At 42.6% G+C, this 20,099-nt stretch overlaps 1 protein-coding gene across 4 annotated transcripts in view; it reads left to right on the top strand.

Moving 5' to 3' along the window:
- Window positions 1-20,099, top strand: part of FNIP2 (folliculin interacting protein 2) — a 130,100-nt gene that overhangs the window by 89,885 nt on the left and 20,116 nt on the right. For all 4 annotated transcript variants that reach the window (XM_070415396.1, XM_070415398.1, XM_070415397.1 and 1 more), the window contains 6 exons: window positions 3,419-3,620; window positions 3,904-3,992; window positions 5,771-5,917; window positions 6,036-6,205; window positions 12,972-14,301; window positions 15,187-15,343. In XM_070415396.1, coding sequence (XP_070271497.1) covers window positions 3,419-3,620; window positions 3,904-3,992; window positions 5,771-5,917; window positions 6,036-6,205; window positions 12,972-14,301; window positions 15,187-15,343 — 2,095 coding nt within the window. The remainder of the gene's footprint in view (window positions 1-3,418; window positions 3,621-3,903; window positions 3,993-5,770; window positions 5,918-6,035; window positions 6,206-12,971; window positions 14,302-15,186; window positions 15,344-20,099) is intronic.

Below are 20,099 nucleotides of genomic sequence, written 5' to 3'. Positions count from 1 at the left end.
AGCCAGGGCTGGAAGTCTTAAAAGAAACTGAAAGTGTCTTTATGAGTTGCATGTAATTTAGAATGCCTTATGCATTCTATCACTGCATCTTCAACAGTATGGAAAAATTAATTTTATACTGGGCTTCCTTGTTAATAATTTAATCTGAAGCTTCATATGAACATAGTGTCTGTTTGGGGGTGGGGGGTTCTGTCCAATGCATCAATCTTTTTATTTTATTTTTTTTCATTTATCTTTATTGTTGAAAGTATTACAGATGTCCCCCTTTCTCCCCTATTGCTCTCCTCTACCTGCTCCCACTCCCTCCCCAGGCCTTCACTGCACTATTGTCTGTGTCTGTGGGATATATATAGATATATATAGATATCTCTCTCCCTCTCTCTCTCTCTCTCTCTCTCTCTCTATATATATATATATATATATATATATTCTTTGTTTAATCTCTTCCCACCGCCTCCCCTCCAAAATATGTCAGTCTATTGCATGCTTCAATGTCTCTGGGTCTATTTTGTTCGTCAGTTTGTTTTGTTCATTAGATTCCAAATATAAGTGAGATCATGTGATACTTGTCTTTCTCGCATCAATCTTTTAAAAAAAATTTAATCCTCACCTGAATATATGTTATTACTGATTTTTAGAGAGAAAAATTGATGTGGGAGAGAAACATTGATCAGTTGCCTTCCGTACATGCCCCAAACAGGGATCAAACTTGTAACCTAGGTCTGTGCCCTGACCAGGACTTGAACCCTCACCCTTTTGGTGCATGCGATGATGCTCTAACCAACTGAACCACCTAGCCAGGGATAATGCCTCAATCTTTATATTTACTTTCTATTTCTGTCCCTGTGGATATTTGATTTATAATGTTGCAGCAGTTTTCAAAACCAGAGATTATAAACTCTGAAGAATTTTAATAGCTTCCTGGTATGCTTCATTGTGGTGTCCACTCTAGGCTCTTACTTGGTGGTTATTTACTATTCTGGGGCTTAGGTCAGAGAGTTAAATATTTGTGCAGAGTTCATGGGGAGGGGCCCTGATGATGATGGACAAGCTGCCCTCCCACCATGGGTCACTGCCCTGCCTAAGTCCTTCCTCTCGCCCATGGTCGTGACCACTGCTGCTTCTGCTGCTGCCACCGTCAGCCACCAAGCTAGGCCCCGGTCCCAGCCTTGCCAAGTTGGGGCCTTGTGGCACCCTGGATTGCCCAGACATCTGTGTTTGTGTGCCTGACCACCAGGCCAGTTACTCATTGTCTGGGTTGCATGCCCTGGGGCTTGAGCCTACCACACACTCTGCAGTCTGGTATCTTTACTGCTCACACACATGCTCCATTGTCCCATCATACTTCACTTACATATTCAATAATAAAATTATTAAGAATCCAGGACAGCATGTTGATTAATCACTCTGCCTCAGTTTCCACATTAGCAGAAACAGTCTATGGTACCTTACCTGTAGGTGACTGAGGGCAAAGATAAGATAAATTATTTGGGTGCAAACCTGAATTTTTAAAAACATTCAGAAACATCTTTTCTTTGTGGGATAATTTTAAATATATAATTACAATACCACATGACCTGATTTATTCCTTTTTGGTTGATCCAAGACTACAGAATGAAGCTCAGTTACTTTAGAATTCAGTGTAGAGATACAGTGAAGCAAGTAAGATCTACCCAATACTGTGATAGCTGTGGAAGTTTTTCAGAAATTCAGTAGGGGGCGCTCTCTGCTACGTTAAAGTGGAATAGTTATTATTTACAGGGTAAAGATGAAGACAATGCATACATCTGCATAGGGTTCAGTGTTTATTGCCATTTGATTACTAAGACCACATTGGCTGAAGATGAATGGGCTGATGTGGTCATTTTGCTTTTGAATAAGAAGGGAAATAGGAGTTAGACAAAAAGGGTTGTAAGGAAGTATTGGTATCAAATAAGCTCAGAATTTTCTCTTCAGAGTAGAAATAAGCTGATGTAGGGAAACAAATTATAGTGCAGGTACTTTTGAAAAGAAGAAGGAGCATTGTATGAAATTACGTAAAATTCTAAGAGCCTCAAGAATTTTTTTCTAGTGAGCAGATGATTAGGAGTTTCTCAGAGAAAACAGGTGATAGTTTAACACAAGGTGTCACATTTGCAACAGCCTCTGGAGAGCAGGTCCTTACAGAGGCATGTCTGTTAGTGAGAGCCTTTACTGACTTATCGACCACACCCACATCTCTGGGATCCTGCTTGAAGTCGAGAGAAACAATAACATATTTCTCTGAGGTTAGAACAAGATGTCTATCTCCTTTCCTTTAAAAATAAAATAGCGTTCCTGACCATACAACTTTTGATGTGTGTATGTTTTTTAAAATACGGGTATGATTGAAATCACAGGCACATTATAGATTGCGAGTAGAGCAAGAAATGAAAATTTAAAGACCAAGAGTGGGAGGCTAACTGCCTCGAATCCTGCAAAGCATAATGGTTGTGTTGTAATTTGTAGTAAAGAAAATGGAGGAAGTGGTGTCCTTCCATATTTGGCAGAGATATGAGTCTAAATGGTGGAGTCAATGAGTAAGAGAAAACGTATTGCACAACTACCACGTGCCAGGCTAGGGGCTTTCCTTTGCAATGTTATGTCCTTGGCTTTGATTTTTTTTTTTTTTGGTAGAAAAAAACTACTCTTTTTTTTTTTCTTTTCTCTTACTGATCATAGCTATTTGGCAGTTATGCTGGTTTTTTGAGAATAGTTAAATAAGAGACATGGTTGGCCCATATTTGAATATATATTCAGGATTTATTGGCTTCATGATTCTCTTGTCATAGAAGCAGAGTCTCTCAAAAGAATGTTAAGTTTTTTGAGAACCTGACTATCCCAGAAGAGAGGTGGATCTTTCTGTTTGGGGATTTCCCAGGGCGCCAGATCAGCCACATGGCTCAATCGAGTATTTACAGAAGTAACTTCATCTAATTCGAACAGCCTGGAAAGTGAGCCTCAACTACCAGCAAATATCCAAATATGACCTTTGATTAAATGGAATCCCACCTGGGATCATTTCTCTTCCCACATTCTTACCTATTGGTGCCTATCAACGAGAACAAAGGGCCCATGTTTTGAGTGAACAGATGTTTCACACCTCTCCCTAAATACCACCAATCTGATGCACAGTCCAAGAGAAAAGTACTAAGGATCTAGCAAGGGGACATTTGAAATTGTTTTCAGTTTTAAGTTTATTTTCATGTCAGGATAGTATTAGGTTGTAAGCTATATTTTCATGACAGAGAATTACAGAAGAGAGTAAATTAGAGGTAGATCAACTCCTGGTTAAGACTCTGAGTGTTCTGGATTAGCCACCTGAATGTCACCCCCTGATATCAGAGTTTATCTTCAGTGTGATGCACTGATACGACTTATCAAACTTTCTTTCCTCCAGGTCAACTGATGAGACATTCAGCTTGGCTGAAGAAACCTGTAGTTCTAATCCGGCCATCGTTCGGAGGAAGAAAATCGCCATAAGCATCATCTTTTCCCTGTGCGAAAAAGAGGAGGCCCAAAGGGATTTCCAGGACTTCTTTTTTTCTCACTTCCCCCTGTTTGAATCTCACATGAACAGGTTGAAGAGTGCAATTGAAAAGGTAATGAGAATGTAATCTTATTCAAATAGAGAAGGGATTATGGGTCTTTAAAGACTCTTTATGCAGATATCAGATCACTTTCCTAGAGAATGTTAATCATTGATACTTGATATCAGATAATGCATGGCTTTAGGAGAGGAAATTACTGCTTCCTGACGACTTCAGGCATCACTACCTTGAGTGTTTTGATTATGATATTATCTTTTATTAATAAAGCCTAGTAGACAGTTATACAGCGTTTTCTTCGCCAGAGAGTAATTTGGCTTGTTTCTCTTCAATGAAGGCCATGATCTCCTGTAGGAAGATAGCAGAATCAAGTCTCCGAGTCCAGTTTTATGTCAGCCGTCTGATGGAAGCTCTGGGAGAATTCAGGTAAATTCACAGTTTGTCAATATAACAAATTGGTGAGTAGCAGTGGCAGCCATGGATCTAGGGAGACATAGAGACCATGACTTGGAAGAATCGGGGGCTGGCAGTTTTTAGTCACTTTAGTAGCTCCTTTAAGATGGAAACTAAGATCAAAGGAGCAAAAAATTTAAGTCGCCCAGCACCAAATTATCCTTACTACTGCCTGACAGACAGTCTTTGGTATTGTTTTTTAACAGGGTGAATGGATAAAACTAATATTTCGGTATCTCTTATAAGCCTGTTCATTATTTCATGTCATCCTCACAAAAGCCCTAACAGTAGGCACTATTACCCTATCTTACAGATGAGGAAACTTGAGTTCAAGGATCTTGTCCAAAGCATAGATGGAGAGAGTACCTATGTCAGGGAGATATACATTCTCGCTTGCCAGGGTAGGCCCGGTTTATACCCACTGTCCTCCCACAAATGTCCTAGTCTAGACATGAAATTATACGATTATATTGCAGTGCACTTTCATTATTAGTTTCTAACTGATGATCTTTGTACTCTGGACAGTAGTTTTCTAGTCCTTGTCCCTAATGTCTGGGTGTAAAGGTAACCTGCTTTGGATAGCACGAGGGATTCTGCTGAGTTGGGATTGTCACACCATTTCTTAGAGCCAGCTTCTTGATGGGGAATGATATCCCATTCCAAGGCAGTCAGGAGCTAATGAGTCAATGTTACTCTGTAGCTGAGGGACAAAAAAGTTTACAGTTCTTATTGTTAGAAGATTTTTGTGATGCTTAAGGTATATGCTGGTGAAGTCTATACCCCTTGGAGCAAAATTCTAGTCTTTTATAAGTCCTGGGTTATGTATAAAGTATTTAAATCATGTTAGTCATTATCTGGTGATTGTTAAGACCTAAGCCACCTATGTCGAAATAGGTAGTGTGAAGTTGTGCTTTTTGCTGGCAGTCTGATGATTAGTAAACCTTCTGTTGTTTGTGAGGATAGACCTGAAGTTGACTGTTGCTCTGCTGTGGTCGCCAGAAGCTGGCCTGTGCTTGAGAGTTTGGCTGCTAGTTTAATGAGAGTATCAGTTTTTCAGAGGTCAAGAATGTGAAAGTATAGAACCAGAAAGCCTCACTTACAATGTACATAAAGAGGTCTTGTTCTTATTTCAACAGCCTATCCCTCCAGAAATGGAGACAAAATAAAGTATTAGCATTTGGAGACCTTAGGTTTAGTAAATGAATCCCAGTTCCATGTGACAGTAACTTGTCATTGCTACCCAACTTGGCAAATGCTCTGTTTTTTGACAAGGTGGAATTCTGTTGTGTCTCAATTCTTTTATGCACACGGCCTAGAAAATCAAGTCAGAATATGTCTCAGCTATTTTGATTTGGGGAGAATGGATGTGCTTTGTAGTTAGTCAACTTTGCCATTGTGCAAAAGCTGCAATATGTAAATGAATGAACATAACTGTATTCCAATAAAACTTTATTTACAAAAAGGTGACAGTAAGATTTGGCCTGTGGGTCATAGTTTGATGACCCCGGTTTTATATTCTGCATGAGTCCCTTGAGTCCTACATAGATTCAGATTATTGTTATCTCCTTTATTCCTTTATATAAAGATTAGAGGCCTGATGCACGAAATACGTGCAAGGGGCTGGCCCTCGCAGCCCCAGCTTCATCCAGAAGGTTGTCCAGACGTGCTAATTAGCATATTAGCTCTTTATTATATCGGTTTATTCAAAATAATATTTGTGACAGTTTTGTATATTCCTTCTCTTTTCATAGAGGGACTATCTGGAACTTATATTCTGTTCCAAGGATAGCAGAACCTGTATGGCTCACCATGATGTCCAGCACTTTGGAAAAAACCCAGCTCTGTCAGCGTTTTCTCAAGGAGTTCACACTCCTAATAGAACAGGTCAACAAAAACCAGTAAGCTTCAGCTCTCTGTAACGTGGTGTGCATATTCTGTGGCCAATGTATGTTCTGTAGATGACATGCCTCTTCCTGCGTTGACTCATCTGGTTGTATTTTCTTCCATTTCTCAAAGGTTTTTTGCTGCCTTACTGACTGCAGTGTTAACCTACCACCTGGCCTGGGTACCGACTGTCATGCCTGTTGATCACCCTCCCATTAAAGCCTTCTCAGAGAAACGCACCTCTCAGTCGGTGAACACACTGGCCAAAACACATCCGTATAATCCTCTCTGGGCACAGCTGGGTTAGTACCTGATTTGATTATTCAGAGACTATATGGGACAGAATAGGGAAAATGCTAGAATTTTTATTGATATTAACTATCCAACCCAGTGATACAGGGCATAGGAGATTGGCCCACAGATTTCTAATTGTGATGCTACCAGCTTCCTCACCATTCCCTGCTAGCAGCTTTGTTCTACTCTTTTAAAGCTCTGTAGTAAATTCTGTTCTCCCAGACCACACAGCAGATCACCCTAGAGCAGTGGTCGGCAAACTGCGGCTCTTTGGCCCCTTGAGTGTGGCTCTTCCACAAAATACCACGTGCGGGCGCGCACATACAGTGCGATTGAAACTTCGTGGCCCATGTGCAGAAGTCGGTATTTTGTGGAAGAGCCACACTCAAGGGGCCAAAGAGCTGCATGTGGCTCGCAAGCTGCAGTTTGCTGACCACTGCCCTAAAGCAAGGTCTCTTAACCTCGGCATTATCAGCATTCGGACCAGATAATTCTTTGTTAGGGGTGGAGGAGCTGTGTTGTGTATTGTAGGAGGTTTAGAAGCATCACTAGCCTTTGTTCATTAGCTGCCAGTGAAAAGCCCCCCTCCCCTCCAAAGTTGTGACAGTAAACAGTTTCTCCAGATGTTGCTGAGTGTCCCCTGGGGTATGGGGAAAAGACACCCCCTGGCAGAGAACCACTGCTCTAGAAGATGAACTGGATAGGAGAAAAATAAGACAAAAAAGAAAGTAGTACATACAGTTTCACCATCTTTTAAATTTTAGCATAAGTCAGAAACCTTATCTTTTCCTACACTGCTTCCTTGCAATTAGTTGGTGGCATTATTTCCTCAAAGCTTAGTACTGAAGCATGGTATAAGAATCTTAATGCTTTGGCAGAATTGGGTACAGAGTTTGGTATTTATGAGACCAATTTTGCATATTTTGGGTTCATATAGAGGAGAGCTATACTATAGAACCGCTCATTTATCAAATGTTTAGAGTGACAAAGTGAAATTTGCACTCTCACTCTGTCCCAGACCTGTGCTAGATGCCAGGGATATGGGGTTGAACAACAGGCACTGGTTAGCCTCCAGAAACGAGCTGTCTAACAGAGGAGGCAGATTTGTATTCAGATGATTTCAGGATGTCCTGAGTAGTCCTTTGATGGGGGTGTGCAGAAAGGATATAAGAGAGAAACTGTGAAGTGTACTAGTAAAGGCTAAGAGCATGAGTGCTGAGCAGAACTGCTCAGATCAAACCCAGTGTCCATGGGCAAGTGACTTAACCTCTCTGACTCAGTCTCTTCATCTATAAAAAAGGGCAAAAATAGTTGCTGATTGCTGTGGGAATTCAATTAGTTATATATAAAGCACATTCGTTACTGGTGCGACTGCTGAAAATAACATTGGAGGTCTTAGAAAACAACATGTTATAATAACAACAATGAGAGTTGTCACTGTGAGCCAAGCACTGTTTTAAGTGCTTTTTACCCATATTATTAATTAGATTCTCACTACAAATCTATTACTATTGCTCTCACTTTATAGATAATAAAGATGTCTTGCCCTTGTGCCCTGGATCATGAGATGTGTAAGAAAGAGAATACCTGTCTCACCATTAGGGGGATAATAGATGCGTGTTCAATGAATTAAGAAAGAATTTGTTAATTAATAAAGAATCTAAGAATGTTAAAATGTATTTAATACAAGCGATCAGTACTGAGTTCACAAAAGTATTCGGAGCGTGCCTAACTCACTGTGGGTCATCTGATTCTTCCTGGGGAAGGCAGAGCATTATTTATTGTTCTTGTTACAGAACAATAGTCCTGAAGAAAGGTAGTATCATCAACTGGTCACTATGACGGGAAGAGGGCTGGCTGTTAAGGAAACATGATTACATGCTGCCAGGTCACCCATTTAAAAACAATGCTAATTAAGTAGTATGCATCTAATTAGATAAATGTATTTATAATTAGACATGCTTCTCATTTGAAATTTAATTAATTGAGAGCCATTAATTCCCTTTATTCAACTTAACAAGGCAAAGTCCCTTCCTATGGGCTCACCGTCCTTTTCCAAGGAGATCATGTATAATTAAATCTCCCATGCTCCCTTCCTTCAAACAGTGCAGCAGTGTCAGGCTGTGGACAAAATGGTGTGAGGAAGGGATAAGGTCTTGGTGCAGAGTCACACCTTAGCTTTATAAAGTCAAGTGTAAATAATGGTTAGGTTCCTATTATTATAAAAAATCAAGAGGCTTCAATAATTTGACAGGGAAAGATGCTTATTTCCAGTTAGTATTATGTTTTCATTGACTGTTTACCAAATCACAGAAAACAGGAAAATATAAATTGCCTGGAATAAACACTGATGCAGATATAATTTTAATCCAGGTTCTAAGTAATAGAGAAGATTCTATCTTGAATTATTTTAAAGGCATATCTGAGAGTTTAGCAGGATAGGTACTGTTATTAGTGGAAGTGGAGGGATGTTTTCCATAAGCCAACATTCTTCCCAGCGTGGGTCCTATCTGGGTCGCCATCTGATACCAGCGGTAGTGGAGTTTGCCATGAGGAAAAGAATTTCTTGAGGCCCCCATGGGAGGATGGGGTGTCGTGAAAAGCTTTATTGATGATGTAAGATTAAGGGGGTTCCCCTCTAAGTTCCCATCTTCATCTGTCTCACCATGGAAGAAGTCTAATCTTTTCTTTAGCAGGGCCACAATTAATGTCACTACCCAGAATTTCTGCTCCATATAAAAGTCCAGTCTAGTCCAGCATCTGGCTAGCTTATTTTGTATTCTCAGCTGCAGTCCGTTGTGTGTGAGGTCCGCATGACCATGGACCATGTGGCTGCTTAAGGCCGCATGGCTGTGGAGAGAGAGCAGGCGAGCAAGAACAAGAGAGAGGGAACTCTTTGGGGATTTTAACTTTTCAAGATTTTGTATGCTTTTGATGGGGTCCACGCTCTAGCCAATCCACTGTTCCTCTGGCTAGACTGACAGGCAAGTACCTTTCCCATGTCACCCCAGCTTCACTGTGCGTGTGCCGGTCTCCCCATTTGTTGGAACCCTTCCCCCAGTGATCTGCAGAGAATGGATCGTTAGTTCCATGAAGCAGTAGCTTCCTGGTGAAGCTGCCCAGATGACCATGCTTATAATCACTAGCCGTCACTTTGCTCTCTTTCTATTATTAATATTAATGAGTTAATTACAACAATAACAGTACCACTGCTGCGCCCCCTTCTGCCTGGTTTCTTGCATTCCCTGGGAAATGAGGAGAGAAGCTGGAAGCAACAACCCCTTCACATTCTCCTGGGTTTGCTGCTCAGGGGCTTAACCTTCCCCACTTATGCCTCACACGTGCTCTCGGCACACAGGTTTTCCAAGGTGTGGCTAAGCACCCAATAGTGGGTGTGCAAGCTGCTCAGTAGGTCAAAAGAGCATTTAAAAAGTACAATAGAATAGAAAATATCAGTGACACACGTGTTTTATAAACTGGTTGTTTCAAGGGAGTGTGAGGCTGCAGTCTAAATGCATTTCTTTCTTGGGATGGGTATACTAAGTTGGAAAGCCACTGTCTTTCATCACTGATTGAAGGAGTTTCATGTGGGTGTTTTTTTGATCTAATGACTTCAAGGATTTGTGGAAAGCCAAACAATACTTTACAACAGAAATTACAAAATGGTTTGAGCTAAATGATAATAAAGAGGCAATAAATTATAATGCTTAGCTTTAGGGCAACTGTATTTAAAGGGTCTTCATGGCATATACACATTTATTATAATGTAATCAATGAATAAGGGTCCCTTTAAGATAATTAGTTTCTCTCCTTGTCTCCCTTTTAATTTTCTCAGTTTCTCCTTGTCTGCCTTTGTTTCTCCATCTCCATGTCCCCCCTCCTCTCCCACCCTCTCAGTTTTCCCTCCCCTTTATAATGCTGCTGAATTCTCTCAGCTTCTCACCTCATTCTCTCCCCTTCTCTTATAATTAGTTTCTCCCCTTGTCTCCCTTTTAATTTTCTCAGTTTCTCCTTGTCTGCCTTTGTTTCTCCATCTCCATGTCCCCCCACCTCTCCCACCCTCTCAGTTTTCCCTCCCCTTTATAATGCTGCTGAATTCTCTCAGCTTCTCACCTCATTCTCTCCCCTTCTCTTATTCTATCCCTTCTCTTTCTACTTCTGTTTCTATCTTTTCCGTTTCCCTTGGTATCTTCTTTCCCTCTCCCTCGGTGTTTTCTTTTCCTATGTATGCTTTACGCTCTCTGCTTTCCTCACCTCTGAGCCTTTCTCCAATTCTCTACCATTTTGTTCCTCTCCACTCCCCATCTCTTTTCTCTTTCCTTTCTTCTCCTTACCCTCTGTCTATTCTTCTCTTCCTTCCATAGGTCCCCTCTCTGTTCCTCTCCTCACTGTCTCCCCTCTCTAGTGTCCATTCCCTGAGTCGCCCTATTTGTCTTATTTTCCTGATCTCTCCTCTCAATCTGTCTGCACCCCTCCCTTCTTTGTTCACTCTCTGTCTCTGCTCTCTCTGTTTCACCTATAGTCTCTTTACCCCCCCTTTTTTTTGTGTTTCTCCCATTTTCTCTCTTTTTTCTTAAATTTAACTTGGTGTTTTAAATTGTGCTTAACAAAGAAGCACAAAACATAACATTTATCATCTTAACCATTTCTGAGTGTACAGTTCAGTGATGTTAAGTCTATTCGCGTGGTCATGCAACTCGCCTTCATTTTGAAAAATTATACTCAGACGAACAAAGGAATCTACTCTAAAATTAGTAGCTTTGTCAGTCTGGACTCAAAAAAATTACCTTAGAGTTCAAGATCCAGGAAGTCTTTAACATTACAGGTATTTTTTAAATGATGCATTATTTTTATGAAGTTTGGCCCTACAGTAATGGCAGAATCTACACAACATTATTCTCATTACTTAATAGAGTTTAAATTATTATAAATTGTTTTTAATCGCCATCTTTAGTTTTATTTTTTTAAACTTACGACTTAGTTATTAAAATGTTAAATGCATTGAAAAATAATACCATTCTGTGATATTTTTTTTATACCAGATTTCAGATGTGGGAAGCTTATCTTCTGTATTAACACTGAGACTGATTGAACAAAAGTGTCCCATGAGTGCCTGTCACAGCTGCGATGCCCTGCAGCAATGGGCAGTGTAGTCACTGGAAAGTGAAAAGAGCTCAGTATTTGTCCTAGCACCAGACTGCAGTTTGAGTTATTGTTTTGAATTCTTAGTCAGTTGCAAAAGCCTCAGAGATAAAGCTCTATTAGCCTCTCATCTAGCCTTTTTATAGAGAGGACTGTATAATATCATTTCTGCCCTGCCCCTTAAGTTCTTAGGAGCAGTAGCCTCACACGTGGGGACAGTCTCTATAGGATGTACTTCCCAAGGGTTCCCCAGGGCAAGTGCTTGCCCCAGTCTTAACCTATAAATTTCATTAGTTTATCTATCGTGTGGCCTTATCAATGCCTTCCCTCCTCTCTCTAGATGCACTCCTCACATGGGTTCTAACTTCCTGAGTTCTTATTTATAACTATTATCTTGTCTCTCCTCTCCTTTGTTTTGAATATTTTTAAGTTTTGATTTATTAGAACATTTTGATTATTCCCGTAATGGTTTCTAACTCAGGGTTGGGTCTGTAGAGGTATAAATGAGATAAATCCATGTCAAACACTTGGCACTATGTCTGCACAGTCTGTAAATGTTGGCTTTTTGTTGTAATTTTCATCATTATTATCAAAGTATCAATTATGTAACTTATCAAATGCAATAATTTTAATAGGCACTTGACCAGTACTTTTATTTTTTAATCCTCATCCAGGGATATGTTTTTATTGATTTTAGAGAGGAAGGAAGGGGGGGGGGGGTGGGAATCGATCGGTTGCCTCCCATATATGCTCTGACTGGGATTGTAACTGCAATCTAGGTATGTGCCTTGACTGGAAATCAAACCTGCAACCTTTTGGTGTATGGGATGAACCAATTGAGTCACCTAGCCAGGAATTAACCAGTATTTTTGATGAAAAGTTTATATTGCTGGGCTTATTGACACATTTGCCCTCTTCTACCTTTAAGCCAAATGTTCATGGTTCATTAGCCAGTTTTTAATCAACTTGTTAGGTTATAACTTATGGGACATATTTTTTCAAGCAGAATTTTCATGTGAAGTAATAGAAATATTCAGCTTCATTCATATTCAGAATCATATTATTTGTGACTAAGTGATTTTCTTCTTGTTAATTAAATTGATTCTACTTGGTGCGTGTGTGTATATTGAGAGAAGTCTGAACAGGCCATTCATTAAGTATTTTGAATTGATTCACTGCACTTCAGTTCAGAGATCCTTGAATTTGGATTTCATTCCAGGCCTATTGTCCGGGGGTTCTTCTTAAAAAGTCTCATCATTCTAGTTTCCAAGATACAGTATTTGACTTGGTCACATATTCAGGGCTCTGACTTTATCCTTCCTTGGGAGGTAGAGTTGACCAGCCAGTGAGATGGGTAGGCAGACCTATAATGGCTGTATATAGCAGTGCTGGCCCTTTGCAACAAGAGCAGCGTGCTGCAGTCATGCCCCGCCTTTTCAGACAGACTCTCCACTATAGACGCAAAACGAAAACACGGCATTACTAGGCATTACTTGTTTTCCTCAATCATTTGTGTGAAGAAACAATTCTTATTTGGGACTGTAAGTCATCTGTTTTTCTCTTGTAAAAGCCGACATATCCAGGGCACGCTCACCCCTGATTACTTGTATTTGTGTCCACTTTGCTCTGCAGGTGATCTCTATGGAGCCATCGGCTCTCCAGTTAGGCTGACGCGCACTGTGGTGGTGGGGAAGCAGAAGGATTTGGTCCAGCGCATACTTTACGTCCTGACCTACTTTCTCCGCTGCTCTGAGCTGCAAGAGAACCATCTGACCTGGAATGGGAATCACGGAGAAGGGGACCAGGTGTTAAATGGGAGCAACATCACAACAGCCTTGGAGAAGGGAGAGGTGGAGGAGTCTGAGTACGTGGTGGTCACGGTGAGAAGTGAGCCTGCTCTCCTGCCCCCCATCCTGCCAGCAACACTGACTGCTGAGGGAAGGAGCCCCGGACCCGAGGGCCTGGCTGGGACCCCAGAGGACAAGGACATCAGAGACCTTTGTCCCCAACCTGACACAGAAGGAAACAAGAGTTCTGTGGCCTGCAGCCTGGACTACCAGGACGCAGCCCTGGGCAGCTCTTGGAAACCGCAGGATGTATTTTGTGGGGAGGAAGAAAGTGAAAAAGAGGCCCCAGGAGATGGCTGTTCCAGGTTCTCCACCTGGAAAGGTTTGGGGGCAGGATTGAAGGCCAGTGAGGAGCTGAAAAGGGAGATGCCTAAGAAACTACCACACCGGTCAGCGGCCTGGCCGTGCCCGGACAGACCTCCCCAGGAGAAGCCTCCCCTAGAAAAGGTCACTTTCCAGATTGGGAGCTCCCTATCTCCAGAGTCTGACTTGGAAAGCCGTGCTCAGAAAATGGAGGAGCGGCTCACGGCCTGTAGGCAACATCCAGAGTTAGCAGGTTGTCCCTTGGTGGAGCCCAGGGTGGCCGCCGATGCGGCTCAGGACCAGCAGGTTTCTAGGTGCTCCTTCCTGCCTGGCTTCCGGCAGAGTGTCTGCTGTCCTCAGAATCCGCCATCTGAGGGGGATGAGGGTGACTTTGACAGGACTTACGCTGAGGACAGAGGCTTCAGCACGGAGGCTGCAGCAGATGCTGCCAGGCAGCTCAACCTCCCTGCTGACTCGTCTGCCCCTGATGCCAGTGCGGGAGGAACTGGGCAGAGGACGCTGGAGAACACGAGAGGGTTGCATTCGAAGGCTGGGGAGGGACCTTTGATAGAGCCTGTGTCTGGCAAGTGTGCACAGCAGGACTCCGGCACCTCCGTCGCTACAGATGTCCCCTGTGGGGATGCCGACGGGACGGCTGATTTCAGGACTGAAGGAGACATTCCCAGAAACGAAAGCTCGGATAGCGCTCTTGGAGACAGTGATGACGAAGCGTGTGCTTTAGCCACACTGGATCTAGGTCACAGCGGCGACCAGGCTGAAGGGTCCTTGGAAGTGGAGCTGCCTCTGCCCAGGTAATGCTGGGCAGCTGGGACGCAAGGGAACTGGGTCCAAACACAGCCATGACCACGTTAGCTGCTGTTGGCTGTCACACATATCAGTTGTTTTTCCCCAAGTGTTAGAAGTTTTATCAAACTGATATAGTTTCCAGCCTGCCCTTTCTCCCGGGATGCCCACGGGCTGAGTGTATCGAGCTCTCTGAGCGAGGAGGCGGGTGGTACCTTTGCCAGGATTGGGGCATGTTGGGGAACCAGGGGATGTGATGTAGTGGGTGGTGGGGCAGGGCATGTACTGTCCCATCATCTGGATGGGGCTGCACGGTGGGCAGCAGACGCCTTGCTTCAGAGGAGGTGGATTGCACTCACCGGCCGCTTCTCTCCTGCCGGTCGGAGCAGCGTGAAGCGGCTGGGAAACAACACCTCTTCCTAACACTCCCACAGGCCTATGATTTGGTCTGTGATGACTGAAAGCAGTAATTAGAGACTTCTTCTGTTCTGCTGCCCTGTTGTGGGCACCACCCTGTGCAGATGTGTCGAGTTTCTAAAGCCAGACAGCTGGCAGGCTTCCCCCATAGACTTTCTCTTTTTTCACTCCCTTGACACAGATACCTGGTGGATGTGCCTTGTGAGATACAGGAACAAACTCGTAACCAGCCGCCAATATACTGTTTTCTTCCATTAGAAATATACTACCATTAGAAAAAACAAACAAACAAACAAAAAACTCTCTTCACTTTCCCAGCCCCTTTCCTTTTCTGGCACCAGTGATCTGCTTACTGGAGGTCTGGCGAAACAGCCCACCCTGCATCTGGCCTGCGTGGCTTGGGTTTTTGTTTCAGTTGTAACACAGCAGGGAGTCCATCTTTAATGGTGTATTCTAACAGACCAATATTGTTTTAGGTCTCAGAGCATCAGCAATCCGAATGTCAGGAACTTTGGCCGCTCCCTTCTGGCGGGTTACTGCCCCACGTACATGCCTGATCTGGTGCTCCACGGGACCAGCAGCGACGAGAGGCTGAGGCAGTGCCTGATGGCTGACCTGGTCCACACGGTCCATGTAAGTGCTTGCAGCTTGGCGCCCTGGCTGCCGACAGTGTGTCCACTAGGGTCCTGCCCAGCCCAGCCACAGGTGTTTAGACTGTTTCATACTGAAGAGTGTGCCGTGAAAGATTGTTTATAGAGATGTGGGCAGGGTTGGGGAAGCACCAGGGATTAGCAGCAGCTGGGCTGGGAGGACTGGGCCTGGAATAGTAAGGGAGCGTACAGTGAGAGCAGAGCTGGGACTGGAGGAGGGGACTCCCTGGCCGCAGAGGCACTGAGGAGGGTAGGGGCTAATGCCTGACATCGCTCCTCTCCAACTTCTGAGCTCTTCTCGTGCTTCCCAGTGGCTGGGCCCTGCTGATGCAGACATAGGCCTGCGGTCTACAGAGGTCTGCCTACTGGGGTCCACACAGGACAGAGATGGGCAAAGAGTGCATCTGGGGGTGGGTGGGGGCTATAGGCCAGGCATATAGAATAAATAACACAGATGGTGACAATTCTAAGCCATCACAGGGAGGACGAAAGAGATGTCACATATGGTTTGCTTTTTACCCGATCCATACAAGTTCAAAGTAATTTATTTTAACTGATTTGTCATTGAGTTTACTCTGATGGCCGCATGAGATGACTGTGTAAAGATGAACACGTCTCCCTGGAAAATTGCCCTGTGGCTGCTGTGAAGTGCTTCTCTGCTGTATGCAGCGTGACAGGGACTGAGCAGTGAAGGCAGCTGTGTCAGTCTGATGGGCCTGTTTTTCATTGAGCTGCTATTGGGCATATGTGCAAAAATAGATGTTTTGCATTGGAAACATATTGTATTTTGTGCAATAGGGACAGTCCTCATTACATTAAGGAAAGTAGAATTTGGCTTGTTGTCTACCTCCTCGCCCAACAAGTATTTTCTGGGAGGTGAAACAGAGGCACTGCATGTTATCTTTGGCCTTGAGTACCTCCTCTGTGAAGACTAAACATGCATCAGGCTCAGGCTAAGCCGGCTGAAGATTTGTATGAAATGGGAAGAAAAGCTCACTAGTGAAGCAGATGTCCTCCTAACCCCCCTGGATGGGATGGGAGAAGAGATGAGGAAGGGCGACCTGAAGCTGGAAGGCCAGCCCAGGGACGCATTAGACCCCAACATTCCTAATCCTGCCCTGCTTTGTGGTCAGATGCTACCCCTCTCCAGGTGTTCCTGGAACAAAGCTGTATACGGAATCTCAAGTTTTGCTTCCATACTTGTAATGAACACTGCATACTTGTGCATCATTTCACAGGTGCATCCATCAGGGACCATAGGATAGGAACAACGCTCTCCTTATATGATGCTGTCTTTCTGGGTTGTCCTAAACCGTGTATTCTCAGTGACTTCAGAGTCTCGCATCCATTTGCAGCTGTCTGTGGCGTTAAGGCGGGGAATCACCTCCTTTCCTTTTCTGTCAGCACCTTATGTTTATATCCATATATGCAAAACCTGTGGGGTTTTTCTTTCTGCTCTGCTGGCCGTTTGATTTGTGAGAACGTTGGTGTTGCTTGGTGGACCTTTCTTCCATGAAGCCCCAGGTTCCAGTTCTGACAGAAGTGCCAAGAGATCTAGTGTGAACTAATGGGATGTCTTCAGTGCCCTTGATCTTGCTAGCTGGGAGGTGGTGCCCAGAGGCCCCTGACTCACTCACCAACCACTGTGGAAATATAACCTATTGATTGATAACGCTCCTTGAAATTACCTGCAAGACCATTCATGACGTTTTTAGTATTCTTTATAGGCTGACAAGTTCTGGTTTTTGTGTATTAGGTTTTCATGGTGACCATCTAGCTCTATAATTTATATATTTGAAAAAATAAAACAATGCTTCCTCTATTTGTACTCTTAAAGACTTTTCCGATATCATTTCCCCTTCCTTTCAGAAGTAGTACTTTCACACTAGCTTTTCTCGTTTCTTTACGCAATCACCCTGAGATACCGAAAGTTATTAAGCATAATAACCTATATTATGTCAAATTGTGGGTACATCCAAAGTGCAGCCAGGCATGGGTGTTAATGGGCAATTTCAAAGGGTTCATGAAAACATCTTCAGAAGTTTAATGCATTTAGAATGTATCCAATTAGCATTAGTGGATTTCTAATTTCACTTGGCACACTCATCATGATGAATTTTACTTTCGAAGTAGTGTTCCATTTAATCTGCCTCTCAGATTGGGACTCTGGTCTGTGGCAGTGTTTAAATTAAAAAAAAAAAAAGCCTTACTATCAAATGCCATTTACAAATATTTGTTGAAAAGTAAATTAAGAGGGTTTTTAAAAACATATTGAATTTACTGCTCCATAAAGCCTAGTAATTATTTAAATTCTTGAGTAGATTGCCAGAGAAAAAAGCAGATTCAAGAACAAGTACATGACCAGAGTTAGAACAGAAATCATCGCTTTTTGGGGAAGAGAAGATCAGGATAAATTGCTTTATCACAGCTTGCTTTCAAAATCTATTTTTGGATGTTATTCATTTTTAGTGTTCATGTGAGACTTCATTGGGCACTGCTATTCATATTGTTTTTAGAGGATTTTTTAATAACTGTTTAAACGCCATTGATCTATTTTCTAGATATCGGCATGATTGGATTATAAAATCTATCTTATGTGAATGTGCATTTTTATAACCAGGATGGATTGATTTGTGGCGTTTCTTCCCTCATTGAAGAATTGCATTCTTGGGGTTCCAGTACTAAGCATTTCTCTTTGTATTTTTCCTTACTGTAGTCTTTTATGAAAGAAAGGCATATTAACTTTATTTTATGTATTTCCATTTTTATTACTGGCTTTCACGTGTTAAAATGTGGTCTTTAAATATTTAAACACATGTTCTTGTTTAATCCATATACTACCTTTTTTCTGTCATTTGAACTGTTTCTCTGCCTCCTAACATATAGATTGTACAGCTGCCTTAAATTAGGCTAAAGTAATATTTAGTTTCCTTTTTCTGTGCTACATCTAAGTGTGCATTCTTTCCTCTTGTTTTCCTTCTGACTTTAAATGGTAAAGTGGGCGAGAGGAGAGAAGGGGGAGAGTCAGCTGTACTCTGTACCTGTACCTCAGGTAGCTTTTCCTCTCTTGCTTTTTTCTCCTGCATGTTTGTCTGCCTGAGAATACTGCTGGCAGGGCAATGTCAGGGGCATTGAGTTACGGGGCAGGGGAGAGTGTGGAGGAGCACTGACCTACCACTGATGGCTTAGGTTCCAGTCTCAGGATTACTACTCATTCGCTGGGAGTAGAGTAAATCAGCTGGCATTGCTAAGCCTCAGAAAAATGTATTTAGAGGAACAGATGAAATATAACCCAGTGGTTAGGAGTTTGGCTTCAGAAGACAGAGAAACCTGAGTTTGAATCATGGCTCAACCTTTCAGGGCTTTGTGGCCTTGAGCAAGGTTATTTGATTTTCTAAGCATCAGTTTTATCTTCCATAAAGTGAACAGTATTTATAGGTCTGTTTTGAAGACTGTAAGAGAATGCCTATCAAGTGTTTAGCACAGTGCCTGGCACATTACTAAATGCCAATAAATGTTAGCTATTAAGATGATATATGTGAAAGTGTCTTGTAAATGAGTTTCCCAGGAAACTCCTGTTGGAGAAGATGGACAGAACCCAAGCACATGCTCGTTCAGTGCTAGAAGTGTCCACGCTCCCTTTGCCTGTGACGTGACAAGGAACATTCCAGGTGGCTCGCTGCAGAGTAGGGTTGTCTAGATCAAAATTAGCATCACATTTTAATGCTTAAAGAAAAACTATGTTCCAGGCTTCAGGCATTTTATAGAACACACTGTAAAGCAAAGTAACAGTTGGCTATAGCAGCCTCTTTCATTTGATTTTAAGAGTAGCAGCAGATTGACTCCAGAAATATCATGCGGAAATCAGCACAGATAAGCAGCTTTGCTGTAAGCTTGGCTGAGATATATGCTCATGAATACCTAATTAAGCCGCGCAGTGGAATCAGCCGGGAAGACTACAAAAGAACAGCAAGTCACATCAAGTTGTAAGTCATTACTTAAGTAACACACAGAACACTAAGTGTCCCAAGTCAACAATAGCCTTAAAATCAACAGCAATACAAAGGAAACATCTATGTAGGGCACACCTGCTATTAGAACGTCTCTTATTGCTTTCGTTTCCCTGTGTTGGATAGTGAGCTTGATAATGCCTTGGGCCTATAGCACTGTCTTACTATTTAGTGAAATCTGTGTGTGTGTGTGTGTGTGCGCGTGCACATGTATGCATATTTATACACATGTATTCAGGGACACATATGGTCACACGTGTGTAAACATGCACACTGGGTTATGATGTTAAAATGTATTTCTTATTGTGGATTGTGATTTAAAAAGTATTTGAAAAAGATATTGATCTCTGAGTATGGCCAACTCCAATCTGACATGTTTGTGATTCTCTCATTGTGACTGCTGTCTTATTTAAGTTCCCCTTAACCTTCCCAACTAGTAGTCCTAGTGCCACTGTTCCCCCTTCCAGTCATACTGCATGGTGCCATGGTGCCACAAGAGGGCTCTTTCTAATGATCACCTACTCTTCTGCTCTAGTAGTTTCCCCCTTTTTTAAAGAGTAAAATGTAAACTCCTTGGCTGGATTGGTCCCTTTATGTCCTTCAAATACACACACACACACACACACACACGCACGCACGTGCACGTGCGCCTACACTACACACCTCCATCTTCTCGTTTGTTCCAGTCACGCTGTTTGCCATCCTGTAGTGGCCCATCCACCTCCCACT

Source organism: Myotis yumanensis, unplaced genomic scaffold (genome assembly GCF_028538775.1).
Source record: "Myotis yumanensis isolate MYYU_CA2020_CCGP unplaced genomic scaffold, mMyoYum1.0.hap1 SCAF_5, whole genome shotgun sequence".
Lineage (NCBI taxonomy): Eukaryota > Metazoa > Chordata > Mammalia > Chiroptera > Vespertilionidae > Myotis > Myotis yumanensis.
This window is presented reverse-complemented; position numbering and strand designations above follow the sequence as displayed.